We start from the raw sequence: 21,683 nt of genomic DNA on the forward strand, positions 1-21,683 counted from the left end.
CATAGGTGGGGTGCTGGGGAGCCAGGCAACCCTAAACCTTGCAAAGCCCAGCGCCTCAGGGCCTCCTGGGGTGGGGGCAGGGCAGGGGCAGGGCAAGGCTCACCATGGCAGGCAGCGTGATGCTCTGGTTCCACTGAGGGTTGGCTGTCTTCTCCAGGATCTTGCTGCAGAGCTAGGAGGCGCAGAGGACGGGGGATGGAGGCTCTTGGGGGTCTCTGGGCTCCCTCAGGAACATCCAAACCAGCCAGTGGCCACTCTGCCATGCTGGTTGCCCTTACAGCTAGGGCCTGGGAGCCCCATGCAGTAGGCTGGGGCACAGCAGAGACAACGCTCAATGGAAGGTCGGACCCAGGGCCAAGGGGCGAGCAGGGCTGGGGAGAGTTGTCCAAACACCTGAGGCCTTCTGCCCTGAAAGCACAGCTCTGGCTGGATGTTCCTGGCTCCAACCCCCACTGTGGCTGTGACCCTAAGCAGCGGCCTGGGGCCTGACTGGCTTTCCCAAAGGCCCAGACCTCAGACCTCAGGAGATCAGAGACAGGGAAGGGGAGAACAGAGGGCCAGGCCACACACCTGCATCTGAGAGTCAAAGAGAATTCAGTGAAGATGCAAACCCCGTAAGCACAGACTGTCTCAGACCAGCACTGCCCTAAACACTGGGCTTCTCACAAACAAATGACCCAGCAGGAGTGGAAACCAGACCTAAGGCAGTGACTCATGGGCCAACACTGCCCTTGGAGTTGGGGGGAGGGGGCCCCAGGATCCACACATGGGGTGGCAGGGAAAGGCCACGTTTCAGATATATGGATCCTGGTGGGTTTCATGTTCCTCACAAAACAGTAACAGCTTTTTCAGAGCATTTGCTGTGGACCTCGCACCATGCTAAGTACTTCATGTGTGTTAAACGACTTACTTCAGGAATCTCAGGCCCATCCCCACCCACCCAGTGCTGGCCCCTGCCCCCACTGCTGTAGAAAAGGAGCACAGGCAAAAGTGCATGTACCTGGGGCCAGGGCCAGGTGCCAGGATTTGGCTCTTGTGCTCGCAACGTGAAGAGGAAAGGAGAGAAAGATCAATCACCCCTTGGAGCAATGGCAAAGACTAGAACAGAGTATTCATGGGATGGAGACACGACAGGGTGTGAAGCATATAAAATGATGCTCAACCTCAGTCAATAAATGAAACACAAGTAAAACTAATGGGAGACCATTCCTTATAAAGTAGATTCATAAAATTCTCTAAAGTCCGACAACTCATTGTCAGCGAGGCCATTGGAAGTAGGAACTTTGGTATTTCACTAGTAGGAAAAATAGTTTGACCCTCCAGGAGACAAACAACCACTAGTCATTGACAATGCACATTCCCTTAGACCTACTGCTTCTCTCTAGACACTTCGCCTGCAGAAATACCTATACGTGCGCAGGATGGCCTACATGTGAGGTTATTCAGTGCAGCATGGCTTGAACTAGCAAGGATCCAACAATAGAGAAAGAGCCACCAGGGGTCCAACAATAGAGAAAAGTTAGACAAATGGTGATCCAGTCACACAGTGGAATTCTCTGCAGCTTTAAAGAAGAATGAGGATCACTCTGCACACAGATATGAAGCAATCTCTAAGTTCTATTATCAAGTAGAAATAATAAGATACAGAGTGAGTATACTATGCAACCATTTGTGTTAAAAGGGTAAAAGAGAATCTATAGCCATAATTGCTTGCATGTGTGTAGTGAAAAATGATACACATTAACTGCAGTGGTCTTCTTTGCAAAGGAGGAAGTGATTCTGGCCACTCCACTTCCAATCCAGCTTTTCTGGTAGCAACATGCATTTCTGCCACCCTCATGTCACCCATGGACATGAACCCTGGACTGAGTTCCAATCTCCCTGCTTTGGCCTGTCCCAGGCTTGGTTGTTACAGGCATCTGGGAAGTGAATTCCAAGTGGAAAAAAATCAATCTCTTATTTTCATCGAATATGTATGTGTATATATATAATATGTATATATATGTGTGTGTGTGTGTGTTTGTACACACACACACATGCTGGGGAACACCAGAGCTCAGCAGGGAACCTGCTGGGACTGCAGCAGACAGGGAGGAACAAAGCCAGCCAACAGCTGAGATGTAGGCCCAGTGACTGGGTGCAGGGGCGATCTGCACTGCAGGGGAAAGGGGGGCACACGGGCACGCCTCTGCAGAGCCCATCTGTGCGGGTGCCCAATGAGAGCAGTCCTTGCTACAGGAGAAGTCCATACTCCTGTAAGGAGAGCTCCCTGGGGAGCTTGCAGACAGTGGCAGTGATTCAGAGAAGGAACCCACAGCAAGTTCCCCCAGAGCACAGACCCCAGAGCACAGGCTGCGGCAGGTGGCACCATCCTGAAAAAGGACTTGCTGCCCCAGAGGACAGGGGCCCCTGAATAGACCCACCCACTTCCACTACACTAGACAAAAAAGTAAGCAAGACAACTGTAACTTCACAGATCCAGCTAGACCTAGCTAGCCACGGAGCTCACAAGGGACAGGTTGTCATCCTCCCCCAGCCACCCTGGAAGTCCCTGGCTGTCCCTGGGACCATGCACACCAGGACTCCCAGCCAGGGTTCCTGTGATCCCAGTACAGTCTGCCCACTGCTCCTGGAAGCTGTGCAAGCCGTCGGGACCATCCTCAGTATTGTGTGAGAATCTGCCTGCCGGCAGCCCCGGTGCTACCTAGGTGATGTCAGGCAGCAACCTGGAGCCTGCATGCCCCACGTACCTTGGCACCAGCCCAGGTTCGCAGCCCTCACACACAGTCCAAGGGTTTGCACAAAACTGGGAAATTAATGCATGATATGGATGAGAATTTCAGCAAAGAAGGATCTTGAAAAGAACCAAACCAAACTGGATCAAGCAAAAGAAAGAACATCTGAACTTCAAGCAGTCAGACAAAAGAGGGGGAAAAAAGAATAAGAGAATGAAGACAGCAACTGTGATCTGTGGGGCACATGGAAATTCCTGAGGGAAAGAGGAATAAAGGCAAAAACAAAAACAAAACAAAAAGAAACCCATTCAATGAAATAGTTGGAAACTTCACATATGGAGAAAAATGTGGACATTAGCACCCCAAATGACCAGAAGAGATCATGGCATCAGGCATGACTAGTAAAGATCTCCACCATTCTCAGAAGCACAGCACAGAGAATTCTAAAATCTGTAAGAGAAACGCACCCTTGGGGCTGGCACTGTGCCATAGCGGGTAAATCCTCCATCTGCAGTGCTGGCATCCCTTATGGGCACTGGTTTGAATGCTGGCTGCTCCACTTCCGATCCAGCTCCCTACTATGGCCTGGAAAATCAGTGGAAGATGGCCCAAGTCCTTGGATCCCTATACCTGTATGGGAGACCTGGAAGAAGCTCCTGGCTTCAGATCAGCCCAGCTCCAGTGGTTGCAGCCATTTGGGGAGTGAGCCAGCAGACAGATCTCTTTCTCTGCCTCTCCCTCTCTGTGACTCTGCCTTTCAATTAAACAGATAAATCTTTAGAGAGAGAAAGAGAGAAGCACTCAGTAACTTTTAAGGAAACTCCCATTAGATTAACAAATTTTTCTTCAGAAATCTTACAGGCCAGGAGGAAATGGAATAATACATTCCAAGTTCTGAAAGAAAACCATGAAGTTATCACTCAGAAATTAAGGAGAAATAAAGTCCTTACAAGACATGAAAAACACTCAAGGAATCAATACCAGACAAGACTTTAAAAAGATGCCTAAGTGTGTCCTACATAAACAAAGAAAAAGAGTTATACCATGAAAATGTATGAAACTATAAAGCCCACTACAAAAAATGATATTCAAAACAAACTAAAGGGGGCCAGCATTGTAGCACAGTCAGTCAAGCTGTCTGTGTCCGAGTGCCAGTCCAAGTCCCATCTGCCCCACTTCTGATCCAGCTCCCTGCTGACATGCCTCGGAAAGCAGTGGATGCTGGGCCAAGGATTTGGGTCCCTGCCACCCATGTGGGAGACCTTGATTGGAATTCCCAGCTCCTGGCTTCAGCCTGGCCCAGCTCAAGCTGTTACAGCAGTTGGAAGATCTGTCTCTCTGCCTTTCAAATCAATACATCTTTAAAAAGGGCAAGGGGGGATTAAAAAGTTCCTTGGAACTAACAACAATGGAAACATAACATAGCAAAATTTATGGGATATAGAAAAAACAGTGCTAAGAGGGAAATTTATGACAATAAGAATCCACATCAAAAAAGTTAGGTATCAAATAAACAATCTAACAATGTATCTCAAGCACATAGGAAAAACAAGAACAAACTAAACCCATAGTCAGAAGGAAATAAAAATCAGAACTAAATTGAAACTAAGAAAAGCCAAGGGTTAATAAAATATTTTTAAGAATTAACAAAATGTATAAGGCTTCAGCTAGACTGAAAGAGAGTGAGAGACCAAATTAATAAAATAAGAGAGGAGAGGCTGGCATCACAGCACAGCATTGTAAGCTACTTCTTGGGACGTCCACACCCCATACTGAGTTCTGGCTCTTCCATTTCCTATCTAACTCCCTACAAATATGCCTGGAAGGGGGCTGGCACTGTGGCACAGTGGGTTAAGCCACCACCTGCAGACTGGCATCCCATACGGGTTCCAGTTCGAGTCTGGGCTGCTCCGCTTCTGATCCAGCTCTCTGCTAGTGACCTGGGAAAGCAGATGGCCCAAGTACTTGGGCCCCTGCACCCATGTGGGAGACCTAGAAGAAACTCCTGGCTCCAGCCTGGCCCAGCCCCAGCCATTGCAGCCATTTGGGGAGTGAACCAGTAAATTGAAAAATCTGTGCCTCTCCAACTCTGCCTCTCATATAAACAAATCTATTTCTTAAAAAAAAGAAAAAAATACAAATGGCCAACCAATCTATGAAAAAGTGCCAAATATCATTAGCCATCAGGGAAATGCAAATCAAAACCACAATGAAGTATCATCTTACTCCAATGGAATGGCTATTCTCAGACAAAATAAAGAGAAAAAAGCTGGTCAGGATACGGACAAAGGGACTCTTGGCAGGAATGCAAATTAGTACAGTCATTGAGGAGAATATGGGAGTTCCTCAACCAAACCAACCAGGGGAAGGTGTTCAGTGCAGCAGTTACAAGGCCCACATCCCATATCAGAGTGCTCCTCCACTTCTGACCCAGCTTCCTGCTAACGGCTACTCTGGGAGGCCCCAGGGGATGGCTCAGGTGGTTAAGTCAACCACCTGGAAGAAACCTGGATGGGGTTCCAGGCTCCTGGCTTTGGCCTGGGCCAGCCCTGGCTCCTACAGGCATCTAGGGGAGTGAACCAGCAGATGGAAGCTCCGCCTTTCAAATAAAATGATAAATATTCTGTAAAACACAAAGAACAGACATACCATATGACCCAGCTATCCCACTGCTGGGTACCTATCCAAAGAAAATGAGCTCAGCAGAAGGAAGAGATCCCTGTACTCCCATGTTCTTTGCAGCATTGTCCCCAACATCCAAGAGACAGTCAGCCTATGTATCCATCAATGAACAGATAAAAAGAAAATGCAGTGTATACAGACGATGGAACATTATCCAAACAATAAAAAAGGAAGTCCTGCCATTTGCAGCAAAGCGGATGGAACTAGAGAAGATTTTTTAAGAGAAATGAGCCAGCAGATGGCTCATAGACCACACGTTCTCTCTCGTGTGGAAGTGAAGTCTTGAACACACATACACATTTATGTGGTAGAGACTTGCACATTCCAGCATTTGGCAGCACAGGGGGTGCCTATGGCTCCAATTGATGTATTACATTCTATATAACAAACTAGAACAGAAGAGCAGGTTGGCTCCAAACACAAAGAAAAGATAAGGAAACAGAAAGGCTGGTAGAGTTGACCTATGCTGTGAATATATAAAAATATCCCATAATACCCCTCAAAATGTGCAAGTATTACATTTTAATCCAAATTTTAAAAACAACCTCTAAATAACCTAAGAAAATACTAGACAACAGAGGCATTTACCAAACGGCACAGAGTCGATTCCCACTACTCATGGGAGCTGTGATCTATAGTTACTGTGAGGGCTGACTTAGTGGATGCCAAGTCACTGTGCCTGCAAAACAAAGGGCTGAATTCCTGCCAGCCTCCGCCACGACACTTTTGCCAACTTATCAATGCCCAGCCTCACTCTATCGGCTTCTGTGGAGGGGCAGCTTGATTACGTAGAGTTGTCCATGAACCCGGGACCTGCCAGCAGCACTGTGACTCACACCCGGACCACACACACACACACACACACCTGTTCTCTCCCCACGGTGCCTACAAACATCAGACACCTCAGCACTATGCCTGCGATACATTTTAAGCAGAGAAGTCACCACAAAGAGGCACAAACATTAGAAAAATGAGGCACTAAATAGACAGAGAAAAGGACACTTACTCGCAGCACAAGATCTGAGGCAAGGAGGCAGGGTATCATCTCGCCAGGCAACACGCCCGGCAGGGCACTCAGCTCACCCCCCACTCTGCATGTGCCCACAGACGACCAGGAGAGTGACGCCAGTGCAGACTCACAAAATACAAACAAATCTGACCAAGCAGGCACACTCCAAACACCAAGTCTGGGGATAACGAAGATCAACTGTATTCGGAATCCAATTTTTTTTTTTTCAGGGGATGGGGAAAGGAGAGCTGGGGGAATGTCAGGGATAGAGAAGACATTCTTGAAGCAAATATACATGAGTGTTAATAACTGTTCACAGTTGTCTCCAAGATGGTGTGGGATACAGAAATATCATGAGGCTTTTTCCTTTTGTTCAAAGAAAAAGAATTTTTTTTACAGTCAATGGGTTTTTTATAGAACTCTGAAAAAGTGTGCATACCTCCTGCCCTGTTCAACAAGAACCTTCCCTTATCTTCCCCAATAACTTGAAGTTTGTGCACGTGCACCCATACACCCTCCCAGTTCCTTAGGAGCTCAGCCACACCAAGTACAGTTGACATCTAGGATAACAGCACCACCAAGTGTCCACAAGAGGAAAGGCAGACGATCAGGCTGGGGTGGATGCAGATGAGGTAGCGCAGGGAGGTGGCTCAGGGCAGGGCCCACAGACCAATAGAGGAGGCTGACCAGGCTGAAGCCACCAGCGGGGAGGGTTCAGCTGCGCCTTCACTACCAACTTATTCTTCAACTACCCTCCACCACCTTGGAGAGGGACCACGGGGAGATGGGGCTTCTGGCTTGATGTCAGCTGCCAGTCAGCTATGTCCAATCCTTTTACTCTCCCAGGCCCTTCCCTAAACAGCTTCCTGGGAAAACACCTGGGGCCAGCCCAGAGCACCGAGAGGACCCAGAGATCCCAAAGGTGCTGGCCAGGGCCCCGGGGGAGCAGCAGGGCCCCCACGGCTCTGAGACTTCCCACCAAGGAAGCAGTGACCGTGAAGGAAGTCGGCCTGCGGTCCGGCCACCATCAGAGCGCCCTGACGGGCTGGGAGTGAGGAATGAGACCAACCTCAGGACCTGGCTTCCCCTACCTGCCCACTGGGAACATCGACCTCTGTCCTCAGACAGGAACTGCCCAACCCACTGCTTCGTGTCCACATACATCCTGCCTGGCCCCTCCCGAGGCCAGGAACAGGGCATCGACCCTGACCCAACCCAAACGTACACTTGGGTAAGGGTCTGCCAGGAGCATTTACACCTAGCAGGAGTGAGCTTCAACTCCCCCACTAGACCATGTGCTCAGGAAGGAGGAGCCGGTCAGCTACAAGACGATCCTGACATCACACACACAATGACCGATCTTGATGCACTACACTGATAGAAACTGATGTCCCGAGGACTACTCAGAGGGGGACCAAGCTCTTAAGAAAAATGCCAGCTACTCAAGAGAGAAGGAATGATGGTGAGAAAAAAAAAATCACCATTTTGTATCTCCAAGTAAATGACTGATTCGGGCGAGGAGGTCTGACTAGGCAAGAGGTTCCTGAGAAGCAGGGTATCTACACTGTGCCAGGCGTTTTCCACAGGTTTCCTGCTCGTTACAACGGGGTGGACGCTCCCCGGGCAGGGATCTGGGGACAGCGCCTTGGCCAGCTGCGCAGATGACTGTCGCCAGTGACGGGACCGCCTGGCGCCTGACTGGAGTGCTTCCTGTCAGCTGCAGTATCACACGCAGAACCTCGCCTGTGCTGCGTCCTTGTAACTCTGCCTTTCCTTTTTGTTTTGAGAGGGGAGACAGAGAAGGGAGACAGATAAACCGACACAGAGACAGATCCATCTGCTGGTTCACTCCCTAAATGGCTCCGACAGCCAGGAGCCTGGAACTCCATCTGGGTCTCCTACATGGGTTCAGGGACTCAAGCACTTGGGCCACCTTCCACTGCCTTCGCAGTCACACCAACAGGGAGCCAAACTGGAAGTGGAGCAGCCAGGACTTGAACCTGGCTCATATAGGATGCTGGTGTCACAGGCAGCTGCTTAACCAGCCACGCCACAACACCAGCTGCACATGTGTTATACATTCTTACCCAAATCCTTCACCTGAATCTAATCAAGTCTCTAGCCCTGAATTCCAGAGTATAAGAAATACAGAAGCCTGAGGAAAAAAAAAAAAAAAAAAAAAAAAAAAAAAAAAAAAAAAAACACCACCAGAAGGAAACACTCAGAAAAGAGCAGCACTTGGACAAGTAGGCTGAACTCTTCAAAAGCGTGATGCCAAGGAGAGAGAAAAATGGAGGCTGGGGGAGGGGCGGGTGTTGCGTGGGCTCAGAGGGGAGGCATGGGCCTTCGAACGTTTGATGTGGGGAGGGAGAGAGGGAGGGGTCAAGGCAGCCCCACACGTTCTGCCTCTGATGGGGGCTCCTGGGGAAGAAGGGCAGCTGAGGCAGGGAAAAGGACTCCTTCAGAGGCAGAGAGGCCGTAGGTGGGGCTGCTCAGAGGGCTGGGGTCAAAGGGAGGGGTCAAGGCTAAGGTGAGCTGCGGGGAGTCCTCAGCAGAGAGGCGATGGCCACAGCCTGGGAGAGCCCATGGGGCAGACACAGATGCTGGGGGCTCCCGCCTGCATGCAGAGGGGCTGGGGCAGAAGCTGGGCTTTCAGGAAGAGGGGGCTGTCCCAGTGAGCGACCCCGAGGGGGCCTGCTAGAATGGTCCTTCTTGGCCCAACTCCTGCCACAGCTTCTCAAAACCCCATCACTGTGGGACAGGCATTTGGCACAGTGGTGAAGATGCCACTTGGGACACCCGCATATTGCAGTGCTTGGGTTTAAGTCCTGGCACTGCTTCCGATTCCAGCTTCACTTCAATGCACACCCTGGGAGGCAGCAGGTACTGGGATCCCTGACACCCACATGGGAAACCTGGATCAAGTTCCAGGCTCCGGGCCTTAGGCCTGGCCAAGCCCTGGCCATTGCAGACATTTGGGGAATGAACCAGTGGATGAACAACCTTTCTTTTGCCTTTGAAATAAACAATAAATGTTTAAAATCATCATCATCATGTGTTTAATCATACTATGTGAGGGGAGTGTTCCTTTCTTTATGCCTTCACAACTGGCTCCCATGTGACTCCTCAGTTTTCCCTGAATATCCCTCCATTTGCTCACTGTGGGTGTCTGTCCCCTCCGAGTCACTGCATGGCCGTGTCAGGGCACCTCAGGCTGATCTACCCACGCTCATGTGCATGGCAGCCCCAGAGCACAGGCCTGATGGCGTATCCCATGCATGTACACGGATCAGCGTGGGCACATGTGTCCCTGCCGGGGGTGGGGGCGAGCCTGACACCCGTCCCTGGGGGCCCCCGGCCATCCCCTCCCACCCCTCACTGCTTACCATTTTCCCTGCAAAGCTGATCTCCATGAAGGGGTCCACCAAGTTCTTCTTGTTACTGTCAAAGCCGAAGATCTGCTTCACGTTGTCCAGCACGGCGTCGTCCACTGGGGAGGAGACGCCAGTCACTGCCTGCCTGCTGTGCCATCTCCGAACCCCAGCTGTGCCCTCAGCGGCTCCCCTCCTATGCGGGCTCAGCCCAGCAGCCCGAGCACCGCACCGGCAGCTTCCTGCCCCGGCCCGCAGGCGGCTTGCTCTTCCATTCACTCTGCTTGGAGCCTCTCAGAAAGGCCCTCCGGTTGACCGACTGGAAGCCTGCACTGCTGAGCGCAGGGAAAGACCCAGGCAGGGCCAGAGGTTGTGATAATGCCTCATTACTGAGGCCTGGCCCACAGGTTCCTCTGTAGCCATGAGCTCAGTGGCTTCCTTGAGATTAACCAACAAGTCAATTCTGTTTTGTAAACAAAGTTTCTAGTCTGTGCTGCTCCAGACCAATTACTTTACTGAATCAGCCCATTATTTACATATAACTGCATAGGGACAGGTGTTTGTAGGCGCCCTTGTGTTATGTTTACACAGATGCGAGACAGCAGGGGGACAGTTAAGGATTCTGTGCCCGCTGATGTTGACATGAACATAATAGCTAACAAGTGGCAAATACTTCATTTCTGTTCACCCAACTATTTTGTTTTTTATTTATATTTAAATAATATTGCAGAGAATAAAACGCAAAGCTCCTTCTCCTAAGGAGGAGCTGGTACTTGTATCTCCCCACGGCCCTCTGGGAGCGCGCCAGCCTCTCTTCTACACAGTTGTAATCAATAAACACAGGGCATTTTCAAGCACAAACTTGAATAGCTGTTTACTACCCAATCCGTGTGTGAAGGTTTCCCCCGACCCCACCCCGATTTTGGTCCAAGTAAGCTTGTAAGAAAGAGCCCACCTCACTGTGGACAGCAGCGCCACTGCGGACGCCCTCAAGTGACCAGCTTCCTGAAAAGCTAGACAGGGACACTGTCACAAGCGTTCTGGCAAGGACGTGGACAGTGGCGGGCTTGTTTATGCTAAGAAGGGTTTTAAAACAGCAGCTCAGGAGGGGCCCTCACAGAATCACCTGGAGGCTTTAACATTCAGGCTGAGCCCTACCCACCCAAGTCAATCTGAAAGGCTGGAGGCGGGGCCTAGGGGACTGCAATGTGTGGCCTGACAGCCGGCCACCTAGAATATTTAGTAAACCCCCGACCCCAGTCCAGGATTCACTAAGCACAAGGGTCTCGTGTTGGCTAGTCACGGTGCAAAACCAGACAGTGGCCACTGCGGCCTTCTTGGGAGGAGGGGGTGGGGATGTCACCAGTAGGGTGACCCACTGTCCTAGTCTACAGGGACAAAAGGTTTCCTGGAACAGGGTCTTCTCAGTCCCAGGCACACGGCAGCTGCATCACCTGTTGGATGGGTGTCGACCTGTGCAGAAAAGGAGCCCCAGGAGCCCTTCAGGCAGGCCCTTCCAACATCAGAGCTGCTGCTCCCCAGCCTGCAGGGCTTGCTCGCAGAGGGAAGAAAGCAGCGAGACCCAGCCCTGGGAGCTGAGCGCCTCCAGTGCTGCAGGCTCCCTGTGAGAGCGGGAAAGCGGGTCCACACAGCGGCTGAAGAGGCCCAGGCAACACTGGAGAGTTCCTGCATCCTGCGGACTCCACTAGCATCGACTTTCCATTAAATTCTGGTTGCTTTTCAGCTATTAAGAGCAGAAGCAGCCCAGGGGAAACCCAGAGACGGCTTGGGGCATGCCTGCGCTGTGTGGTCGGTCCCAGCCTCCAACAGACCCTGAGGTGAGGAAGCCAGGCCAAAGGCAAAACGGATGGAGGTCAGGGGAGAGGGAGGCTGAGCAAGGACCCAGGGTCCCACAAACTGGAGGCCTCGGTGCTGCCCGTGGTCCACCCTCGCAGGGGCGGGCCTCTGCCCAGGGTGTCACACTCACTCTGTGGCAGGTCCTCGGCCCGGAAGACCTTCAGGCAGAAGTGGGCTCCTCGCAGGGCCACGCCTGTGGGCCGCAGCAGGTTGCCTTCAATGTCCTCCTTGTCTTCAGAGGGGTCTTTTCTCTCCAGCTACAAAGTAAACCAAATGGGATTCCTTAATGTGCTGTTGGACACAGCGTGCTCTCCCCTGGCTGCCACTTGACCTCAGGCAAGGTACTCGGCCAAGAACCTGTTTCCTTGTTGAGACAGTAATAATACCAATCTCCATCCCCGACTGCTGGGGAGGCGTCTTCAACAGCCACGTAACTGCACGTGGCCCACACAGGCCTCCAGCCCACCTCAGTTTCCCTCCTACTACTGCCAGTCAAAAACACATCATAGGCCAGCGCCGCAGCTCACTAGGCTAATCTTCCGCCTTGCAGCGCCGGCATACCGGGTTCTAGTTCCTGTCGGGGTGCCGGATTCTGTCCCGGTTGCCCCTCTTCCAGGCCAGCTCTCTGCTGTGGCCAGGGAGTGCAGTGGAGGATGGCCCAAGTACTTGGACCCTGCACCCCATGGGAGACCAAGAGAAGCACCTGGCTCCTGCCATCGGATCAGCGCGGTGCGCTGGCTGCAGCGCGCCAGCCGCAGCGGCCATTGGAGGGTGAACCAACGGCAAAGGAAGACCTTTCTCTCTCTCTCTCTCTCTCACTGTCCACTCTGCCTGTCAAAAAAAAAAAAAAATCATAGCTGCACCTACTTTTACCTGGCTCCACTTACTGTGCCTCACACATGTTGTCTGTTTTACAAATTGAAGGCTAAGGTCAACCCTGCATAGAGCAAGTCTATTTTCCCAACTGCTCAGATGACCACTGGCATTTTGTAGCAAGCAAGTCTTTTTAAGAAGGTGTGTGTTTTTGGACAAAACACTCTTAAGCACTTCACAGGCCACAGTAGATGGTGAGCAAAACATGACATGCACTGGGAAACTGAAAGCAATTCCTGCACCTTGCTTCCCCGCCATGATCTGGGACGAAACCCACGATATCTCGGAGATCTGAGCTGGCCACTCTGTCTTCAGCAACATCTGCCCATTCACTCAACAAGTATTTGCCAAGTCGTGACTGTGGCCCTGAAGGGCAAGAGTCGCTGGGATGAATAAGGCACGGGGGGTGGGAGGGCCTGCCCACAGTGGAACTCACCATCTTGCAAGGAAAACAGGACCTTTTGAGCAAACGAAGGCAAGAGCGTGAGCTGCCTATGACAACAGGGACAGGGATAACACAACCCAGCAGTCACTCAGTGCCCTGCACGGTCTCATGCAATTCTCCAGCTTCCCCCGGAACAGCTGGCTGCACATCAGCAACACCTGGGGAGCCCGGGCCACAGCAGAATTCTGGGGGAGAAGAGCTACACCTCCGTGGCTTTAAGGCTTCCTAGGTGATGCCAATGTGCAACATGGGGCGAGAGTCTGTGTCTTCCAGACCTTCCGTACGTGCCAATTCAAACAGAGGTTCGAGTTCAGCAGTTCTGGGGTAGGGCCTCCAAGGGATGCCCATGCTGCTGGTCCCCAGGTTACACTCCGGGTGCAAGGCCCTAGCATGTTCCCATTTTAGAGATGAGAAGGATGAGGCTTCGCTCAGGTTAGAAGCACAACCTACATGCTGGGAGAGCACGGGGCAGAGGACTTGTTATTAGGTCTCTCGGGAGGACGGAAGGGGGCACTGGTGCTCAGAAAGGCCTTCCGGCTTCAGGCCTGGGTGGTGAGCACCAAGCAGGGGAGGCAGCTCAGGCAGAGGCCCTTGCAGAAGACAGCAGATCTGGAGAACAGCGCCTGGGCGGGCAGGCAGGCGTGGAAGGGCCAGTAGAGTGTAAGCCAGCATATGCCTCGCAGCCCAGCCTTGCCACACTAGACAACAAGCACTGATTGAGCACCTACTGTGTATAAAACCTGCCCGAGGCAAGAGGGGAGACAGAAGAGGTCATAGTTGCTATATTGTCCGCACCATGAAGAAACTGAATCTCGGGGGTGGAGTTAGACTTATCACCTAATGAGACCAACAGAGGGCTGAGTGTGGCCCCAAGGGGAGACCCTGGAGGACAAGGCAGGCTTCCTGGAGGAAGCGGCATCTGAGCTGGGCCTAGGCAAGAGAGGGAAAGCCTTCCAGTGGATGAAGGGGGGGGGGGGGTCCCGGGAGGGAGGGTCACAGCACCTGGTGTGGCAGCACAGGGTCTGTGGGGGACATCGTGGGCAGAGAGACTGGGGAAGCAGATGGAGAAGGAATTGTCAAGGGCCTGCAGTGCCACGCTAAGGACTCTGCACTTGATCCTGAAGGCAAAGGGGCTGTCCCTGGAGGCTGCTAAAGAGGAGACGCGTGTGACTCTATCTGGGTTCAAACAAGATGGCCTTGGTGCTGCCGTGGGACTGGCTAGAGAGGCACACGGGACAGAAGAGGTAGCTCGGAGGACTCGGAGGACACAGAGGAGGAAGTGGCAGGATTGGTTCGTTCTGCCACCAAATCCATTATGGCTTGTTTCCTCTGAAGAACCTCCCACTCTTAGCCGGGCAGGCTGCTGTTAGGATGCACCTGATTTCCCAGGCCCTCCAGCAGTCGGGTGCGGCCACGTGACTAAGCCTGGCCAGTGGAGCCTGCGCACAGACGTGGACAGCTCCGGGGTGGTGCCTTATAAGGAAGACATGGGCCTCCTTCCTCTTCTCCCTCTCCACTGGCTGGAGTGCAGGCGCAAGCAGGGGAAGTGCAGTGACCTTGCTGGCCACGAGACGGGAGCTGCATGATGAAGATGGTGGCACAAAGACCAGGAGCCTGGGTCTCCAGGCACTGCAGAAGCACCAGGCCAAGGCTGGCCCACCTGCCCAAGCACTTCCAAGACAGAGAAACCCAAGTCTCCCTCCCGTAACGCCTAAGACTTGAGGCATCTTTCTTTTTGAAGACAGGCAACGAACTGGGGACCAGGGGCGCTTCAGGACCTCACTGTGGTGCAGCTGTGTCCCTCCCAGGGCAGCTGCACCTGGGGCTCGGGAGAGGAGACAGCCAGGCGGACAGTAGGATAAGGGGAGGACGCTGACAGCATCCGGGGCCCTGCTGAGGTCGGGAAACAGACCCCCAGACCCACCTCCAGGTGACTTTTGCCACCAAAACGGACCAAGGACACTGTGCGGTAAGAAGAATGGGGACAGGAGGTATGGGGGGACCCAGGGCACACAACAAGAATCACGATCAAGGATGGGGTCCAGCTGGGCCATCACGTGGCAGAAAGGAAGAGAAAGCCCGGGGGGGCAGGGGCTATAACCTGGGGAGGAAGTCATTCAGCAAGGGCCGGGGGCCTGGTAGGAGGGAGCCATTTCCCACCTCAGGTTCTTAGAAGAAATCAGGACAGCTGTCGAGGACCTTCCTGGACCTCAGGTCGCAGAAGAACGGCCAAGATCGGGGAGGAGACGCGGAATGTGCAGGCGAGGCCCCTCCTGAGTCTGCCTGCGCCCAGGTGGGTACCGGCCCAGGGGAGCGGAAGCGTAAAGGAGTCTCCAGAGGAGGAGGTGGCGCGGCCGTCGGGAGGGGCTGCAGTGCCCCACAGCTGCGGAGGAAACCCAGGGCGGCTGCGTCTCCTGGCTCGGCCCCCAGTGGAGGCAGGCACAGAAAATAGGGGCTCCCCCTGGGCCGCTTCAAGGGAAATGGCTCCATGCAGGAAACGCAAGGATGCAAGAGAGAGGAAGCAGTGTTTTAGAAAAATGGGCTCAGAGATGCCACACGAAATCAACAAGCAGGGGAGCCCTCTGGAGAGACGGGCTACAGAGGGACAGGGCTGGACTCTGCGGGTGAGAGGCAGGGACAGGCGCCCCGGGCCCCTGCACAGCCCCGGGCACCCCCGCCCCGCACCCTTTCCACTGCGGCTTCCTACGCAGCCGTCCCCCTTGACTTGCCCTTGGAACTTGGCTTCCCCTGGGACAATCCACCCCTGCAACCCTCTCCCTAGCGTCCCATGCTGCCCCCTGATTCTCCTCCTCCTCCTGACCATCACAACGAGAGGAGAACCCAGCCCCCAGCTCTCTCCCAGCTGCCCCCATTCTCCACCAGCACTCCACCATCTTTCCTCTCTGAAGCCCACATGCTCACACACACGTACACCACTCTCCTCCATCCCCTTGCTAGCACCCACCAAGCCTCGACACCTGCTCACCTTCCCTTCCCTCCGGACACCTGTTTCATAATTCGCCTGTTTGATTTCCAATTCTCTTGTAAAACACAGCATCCCTGCCAACACCCATGTAGATGATCCGCTAACCAACACATCTCCTCATTCTCACTAGAGCCACAGCCACATCTCAAGCCTCCAGCCACTCAGAACCAGTCCTCTAGCAACCCTGGACAGCTGAGTCTCCTTCTCGGGGACAGCTTCCCACCCATTCACCCCCCAGCGCCCTCCTCCCTCTCCTAGAGCCAGGGACACCGCAGGCGCTCACTACACATGCATTCCCCAGCCCTTTCCCAGTCTTTGTCTCCCTCTTCCACTGCATCACACGGGGTTCTCCCTCCCCCAGCCCATCCTCCTGCGCCCCTCTCACCTCTGCCCTGGACCCCACCTGCCTCCAGCAGCCCCCAGCCTCTCTCTGCCTTCTGCTGCTGAGCCTTCTAAGGCAAGGGCCTCTACCACAAACGAAATCTCCAACCCAGAGAGGGCGCTCTGCGTCTGCTCAGAAACCCTTCATTTAGCTCTGAGTGTCCCACACACCTCCGCCTTTCCTCCTCTTGGCAAACATGCAGAGACACTTTTCTCATTCTGGCCATGGCCAGCTGACAGCTGTCCTTACTGACATGTGAGAGGAGCCGCATACAATCTTGGGCAACTGACACAGACCACCTCACTTTGGCAAAATGGAAAACTACACGCGGATTCCTTCTGGAAGGGTATGCAGTAGGATGTTAATAATGGCTCCCTCCACCTGGGAGGATTACGAGTGATTCATTTGTTACTTATACTTTCCCACATGCTCTGCATGTCTCATGATTACCCTGTGTTCTTTTAAATCGGGAAAGTATCGAGTTTGGGCCTGCACCCTGGGGAATGCACTCACGGGCGCCTCGTCTCCCGGTCCCAGCACACACATGCTGGCTTTCAGGTAGCCCCTGGCGCCAGCAGAGAAGTCGTCAGGGTCAGAGAGCAGCAGCCACTTCCTGAGATAGGCGTGCCCTAAAAGAGACAGTGTCCACTGGTGACCCCAAGGCCGCAGCCACACTCAGGAGCCCAGAGGGACCACACGGGGCGGGGGTGGGGGGAACTCATCTACCAGGCATGGGCAGGGCAGAGCTTGGGCTTGGGGAGCTATATCTGTGTGGGTGTCACACCTGTTAGAGGTGCGAAAGCCAAGCCCGAAGCCCCTCCCCACCACCCAGGAAGTGCCCAGACTGGAGTGGGAACCTGAACTCATCACCCAAATGACCCATCCCTGCCTCAGCAACGCTTGCTGGAACCTTCTAGATTATCACCCCTGAATGGGCTGAGACGCAGATGAGGGGCTGATCTTCCCGAGGGCGTGTTTTAGGGGGAGGATGAAAACCTGCTTTCTCTTCCAAAATCAAACTCCACCTCCAACTCCTAAATCCCACCCCAGGGAGCAAGAACGAGGGTCCCAAATGGATGTCCTCAAGCAGCCTCCAGGACCAAAATGCAAGGATAGGGCCAGGGCGGTGAGAACTCACGGGGCTCTCTGTAAACGGTGCCCACGTCCATCTGAAAGCAAAGAGAGGAAACAAAGGTTCGACCCCTGGCACTGAGGGGCTGAGCACACAGGGCGAAAGGTGAGAGTCCCTGAAAGAACACTCGGAGACAGAGGGCAGCGGGGTCATCTTTGCTCCCTGTGCAAAGTCAGCACAACACTTTTTGGCCGTGGTCCGGGGACATCTCTGTGTCCTCGCCCACCCTGCCCCTGAGTGTTACTGCTCCACCCCCTGGCACCCAGGCTCTTTGGGCTGGGAGGAGACTGGGCAGGGCGGGGGGATTGTTGCAAGGACACTCCCAGCACAGACAAGATACCGCAGTTCTGAGAGCCGCTTCCTGCCACCGCCCCAGAGCGGCAGCTAACACAGGGAGGTGAGAAGGGCCCGCATCGCACCGGAGAAACTCACCCGGAACTCCCCGATGAGCGCATCTGTCCTGAGGGAGCGGGAGTCCACCACCTGCACGGACAGATCAGTCACAGGCCCAGACAGGGCCGCCCCCAGATCTTCCCTCCCGAGTCACAGCGGCCGACCTCAGGGCTCGCTCAGCCAGGTTTGACCCTCCCAGGGACGTCGGGCTCACCCCCACTTGACAGGTGCAGAAGTAGAGGCAGAGAGCGACTGCCGGACTTGTACAGAATCGCACAGTCCCTACTTGGCACAGGCAACACAGGAGTCCAGACTGGCCAGCTCCAGAGCCCACACACTAACTAGGTGGCACTGCCTTTTGGGGCCAGGGGCAGGAACGGCTGAGGCCCAGAGAAAGAAAACCTTGGCCAGAGGCAGGCAGGTGGACAAACGGAAAAAAAAAAAAAAGATGAAAACCGAAGCAGCTGCTGCAGGACCCTGAGCCGAGGCACGTGCGAATGCTGAGCAGTGGGGGGTCTCCCAGGGGAGCTGCCAGACAGGCAGAGCCTACGGGGTTTGCTCCACACCCACCAGGCACAGGGCTGCAGCCCCGGTCTTTCACACACACACACTCACATGGACATGCACTCACACACGCGTAAAGCCCTGCATGTGCCCATGTGTACACGGACACGTATGTGCCTGCACATGGCCGGCAGAAGGACTTACTGTGATGAAGATGGGCTCATTGAACAGCTCTGCGGGAGAGTCAAACACGTTGAAGAAAAGAGTCTGTGGGACGAGAGCCAGAGTGGGGGTAAACTCAGCGCTTGCAGCCCATGGGTCAGAGAGATGGGGGTCAACCACCACCACCCAGGAGCTGCCAGGACGGCAGTCAGGCCAACGCTGAGCTCAGAAAATCTGCCCAGTTCCAGGCTGTCCAGCCCTGACCTCACAGAGGTTGTCACCTCAGGGGCAGGTGCCTGGGGACGTGGAGCAGCAGGAGCCCAGGGCAGGAATCGGGGCTGCAGCCCTGTCTCCGTGCCTAGATAACCAACGTAAGACCAGGCACATCTCAAGCCACCATTAGCTGGAGGGCCCACCTAGCCCCCAACGCCCCGCGGCTCCCACCTCGTTAAAGAGAGGACTGTTCCCCTTGTGAATTCGCGTCCGCTTGGTCTGCCCGGCAGCCGTGACCTTGACCACCGGCTTGATGTTCACCCCCGGCAGCTGGCGTCCTTCGATCACCTGGACCCTGATCTGAAAGCCAGGAGGGACATGAGCGAAAGGAAGGTCAGGGGTTGGGCGGGCAGGGAGGAAGGGACCACCCACCACTCCCTCATGGGAGTGAGGGCACAGTCTCACTGCTGGCTTCGAAAGGGATTAGGAAAAGCATGAAAGAGCCAATCACGTTTCCCGCCAGGGTCCTTTCTGTCTGTGTGTTCTGTAGTTCCAGCGAAAGGCTGCCAGACTGCTCCAGGGAAGTGACTCGCAGAGAAGCCCAGGGCGGCTGGGTCCCTCCCTCCTGCGCTCAGTTCCTGCAGCCACTGGCATAAGCCCCACATGACAAGCCACTGACACGGACACGTGCAGTGGCTTGGACATTCTTTTTTTTTTTTTTTTTTTTTTTTTGGACAGGCAAAGTGGACAGTGAGAGAGAGAGACAGAGAGAAAGAAGGTCTTTCTTTTCCGTTGGTTCACCCTCCAATGGCCACTGCGGCCAGCGCACCGCACTGATCCGAAGCCAGAAGCCAGGTGCTTCTCCTGGTCTCCCATGACGGTGCAGGGCCCAAGCACTTAGGCCATCCTCCACTGCACTCCCTGGCCACAGCAGAGAGCTGGCCTGGAAGAGGGGCAACCGGGACAGAATCCAGCACCCTGACCGGGACTAGAACACGGTGTGCCAGCGCTGCAGGCAGAGGATTAGCCTAGTGAGCCGCGGGCGGTGCCAGCCTTGGGCATTCTTAAGGACAACCCCCTCAGAGGGCAGCCGCGAAGCGAGAGGGCCCATCTTTAGGAGATGCAATGCTTTCTCACACGCTGAGAGGGAGGGAGGGCGCATTTTCATCACTGAACTTCCAGTCAATGAAGACGTCAAGGTCTGTGCTTCCTGTTACTAGGTGATGAATTTTAAAACACGAAACCCAAAACCATCCCAGCAATTCTCACAGGAAAATAACACCATTACTGTTCTCCTCATCAGTGAATGCATTCATTAACCAACTATTGCTTCAAAGACATCAGGCTATGAGGAACAACGCTGCGAAGGGGACGACTGATTTCTATTCTCTTCATTTTGCCGTGCAAAATATTAAAAATGCATTACAAAGGGCCGGCGCCGCGGCTCACTAGGCTAATCCTCCACCTAGCGGCGCCGGCACACCGGGTTCTAGTCCCGGTCGGGGCGCCGGATTCTGTCCCGGTTGCCCCTCTTCCAGGCCAGCTCTCTGCTGTGGCCAGGCAGTGCAGTGGAGGATGGCCCAAGTGCTTGGGCCCTGCACCCCATGGGAGACCAGGAGAAGCACCTGGCTCCTGGCTCCTGCCTTCGTATAGGCACAATGCGCCGGCCACAGCGCTCCGGCCGCAGCAGCCATTGGAGGGTGAACCAACGGCAAAGGAAGACCTTTCTCTCTCTCTCTCTCTCTCTCTCTCTCTCACTGTCCACTCTGCCTGTTAAAAAAAAATGCATTACAAAAATAAATATATATTACTTTTAAAGAAAACAACCTGTGTGGGAAATGATGGTGTGGAAAATAAAATTCAGTCTCCTGGGGCAGCTATAACAGGTACAGCTAGGACTTCCGCTTAAAATACCTTAATCTAGAACAGAGATATATTTTTCTGATTTGCTGCACTTAATGAATAGGGACTTAAGTTTCCCGTGTTTAACATTAAAAGGAATTCTAACGAGTTAAATATCAGGCAGGCGTTGGGCACAGTGGTTGTCGCTGCTGGGACACCCATGCCCCACATTGAGGCGCCTGGCTTGAGTCCCAACTACTCCACTTCCTATTCAGCTTTCTGCTAATGGCTGAAGTAGTTAGATCCCTGCCAGTCACATGGGAGACCCAGATGGACTTCCAGGTTCCTGACTTAGGCCAGACCCAGACATGGCTGTTGCAAGCATTTGGGCATTTAGGGAGTAAACAAGCACTTGGAAGCACTCTTGCTTTCTCTCTCAGTCTCAGTCTTTGTCGCTCTGCCTTTCAAATAAATAAAAATAAACAGATTGTTTTCAATTGTGGATCCTGATACAGCAGGTCTGGATGGGGCCAGAAAGTCTACATTTCTCAGGAGGCCGCGACCACACTTTGTGTAGCCAGGGAGATTCACCCTGGACAGGAAAGCAGAGGACAGAAGGCCAGAATCTCTGCTGGGACTTTTCTTTTTTTGTGAAAAGCAAACCCTTGGGGCTGGGTGGAGGTTTGTCCTGAGACGACAGTGCCAGCTCAGCCCTGCCGGGGCCGCAGGGAAGCACAGTGCCTCAGGGTCGCAGGCCCGTCCTTCCGAGCGGTGGGCAGGTCAGGGGGCGGCCGGCACTGGCAGCCGCTGCTGGGCTGCAGGAGGGGCCGGGATCAGGGCAGCACCCTGGTCATCACCTGGAAGTCCTGCGGTTTGTCCGACAGCAGCTTTCTGGGCGCCGGCGCGCTTCTTGGTCTCCTGCTCCCAGGGTGGTAGGGCGGAGGGTGGGATGGCGGCTTCTTTGGGGTGGGGGGTGCCCCAGGGCCCGGAGCACCGCTCGGGTCTAGGAATGGTTCTGCCTCATCGCCCGTGAGCCCCTGGTCTTCCGTGTCTTCCTCTCCTCCTGTGTCTGGGAGGACAGGACACAATGAGCCCCA

At 53.9% G+C, this 21,683-nt stretch overlaps 1 protein-coding gene across 20 annotated transcripts in view; it reads right to left on the bottom strand.

The window, feature by feature from the left end:
- The window catches only part of DYSF (dysferlin), a 190,146-nt gene that overhangs the window by 123,927 nt on the left and 44,536 nt on the right, over positions 1-21,683 (bottom strand). For all 20 annotated transcript variants that reach the window (XM_051842769.2, XM_002709783.5, XM_002709780.5 and 17 more), the window contains 9 exons: positions 21,444-21,655; positions 18,976-19,104; positions 18,574-18,636; positions 17,905-17,955; positions 17,479-17,509; positions 16,854-16,969; positions 11,785-11,911; positions 9,813-9,916; positions 104-172 (listed from right to left, as the gene is read on the bottom strand). In XM_051842769.2, coding sequence (XP_051698729.2) covers positions 104-172; positions 9,813-9,916; positions 11,785-11,911; positions 16,854-16,969; positions 17,479-17,509; positions 17,905-17,955; positions 18,574-18,636; positions 18,976-19,104; positions 21,444-21,655 — 902 coding nt within the window. The remainder of the gene's footprint in view (positions 1-103; positions 173-9,812; positions 9,917-11,784; positions 11,912-16,853; positions 16,970-17,478; positions 17,510-17,904; positions 17,956-18,573; positions 18,637-18,975; positions 19,105-21,443; positions 21,656-21,683) is intronic.

Source organism: Oryctolagus cuniculus, chromosome 2 (assembly GCF_964237555.1).
Source record: "Oryctolagus cuniculus chromosome 2, mOryCun1.1, whole genome shotgun sequence".
NCBI lineage: Eukaryota > Metazoa > Chordata > Mammalia > Lagomorpha > Leporidae > Oryctolagus > Oryctolagus cuniculus.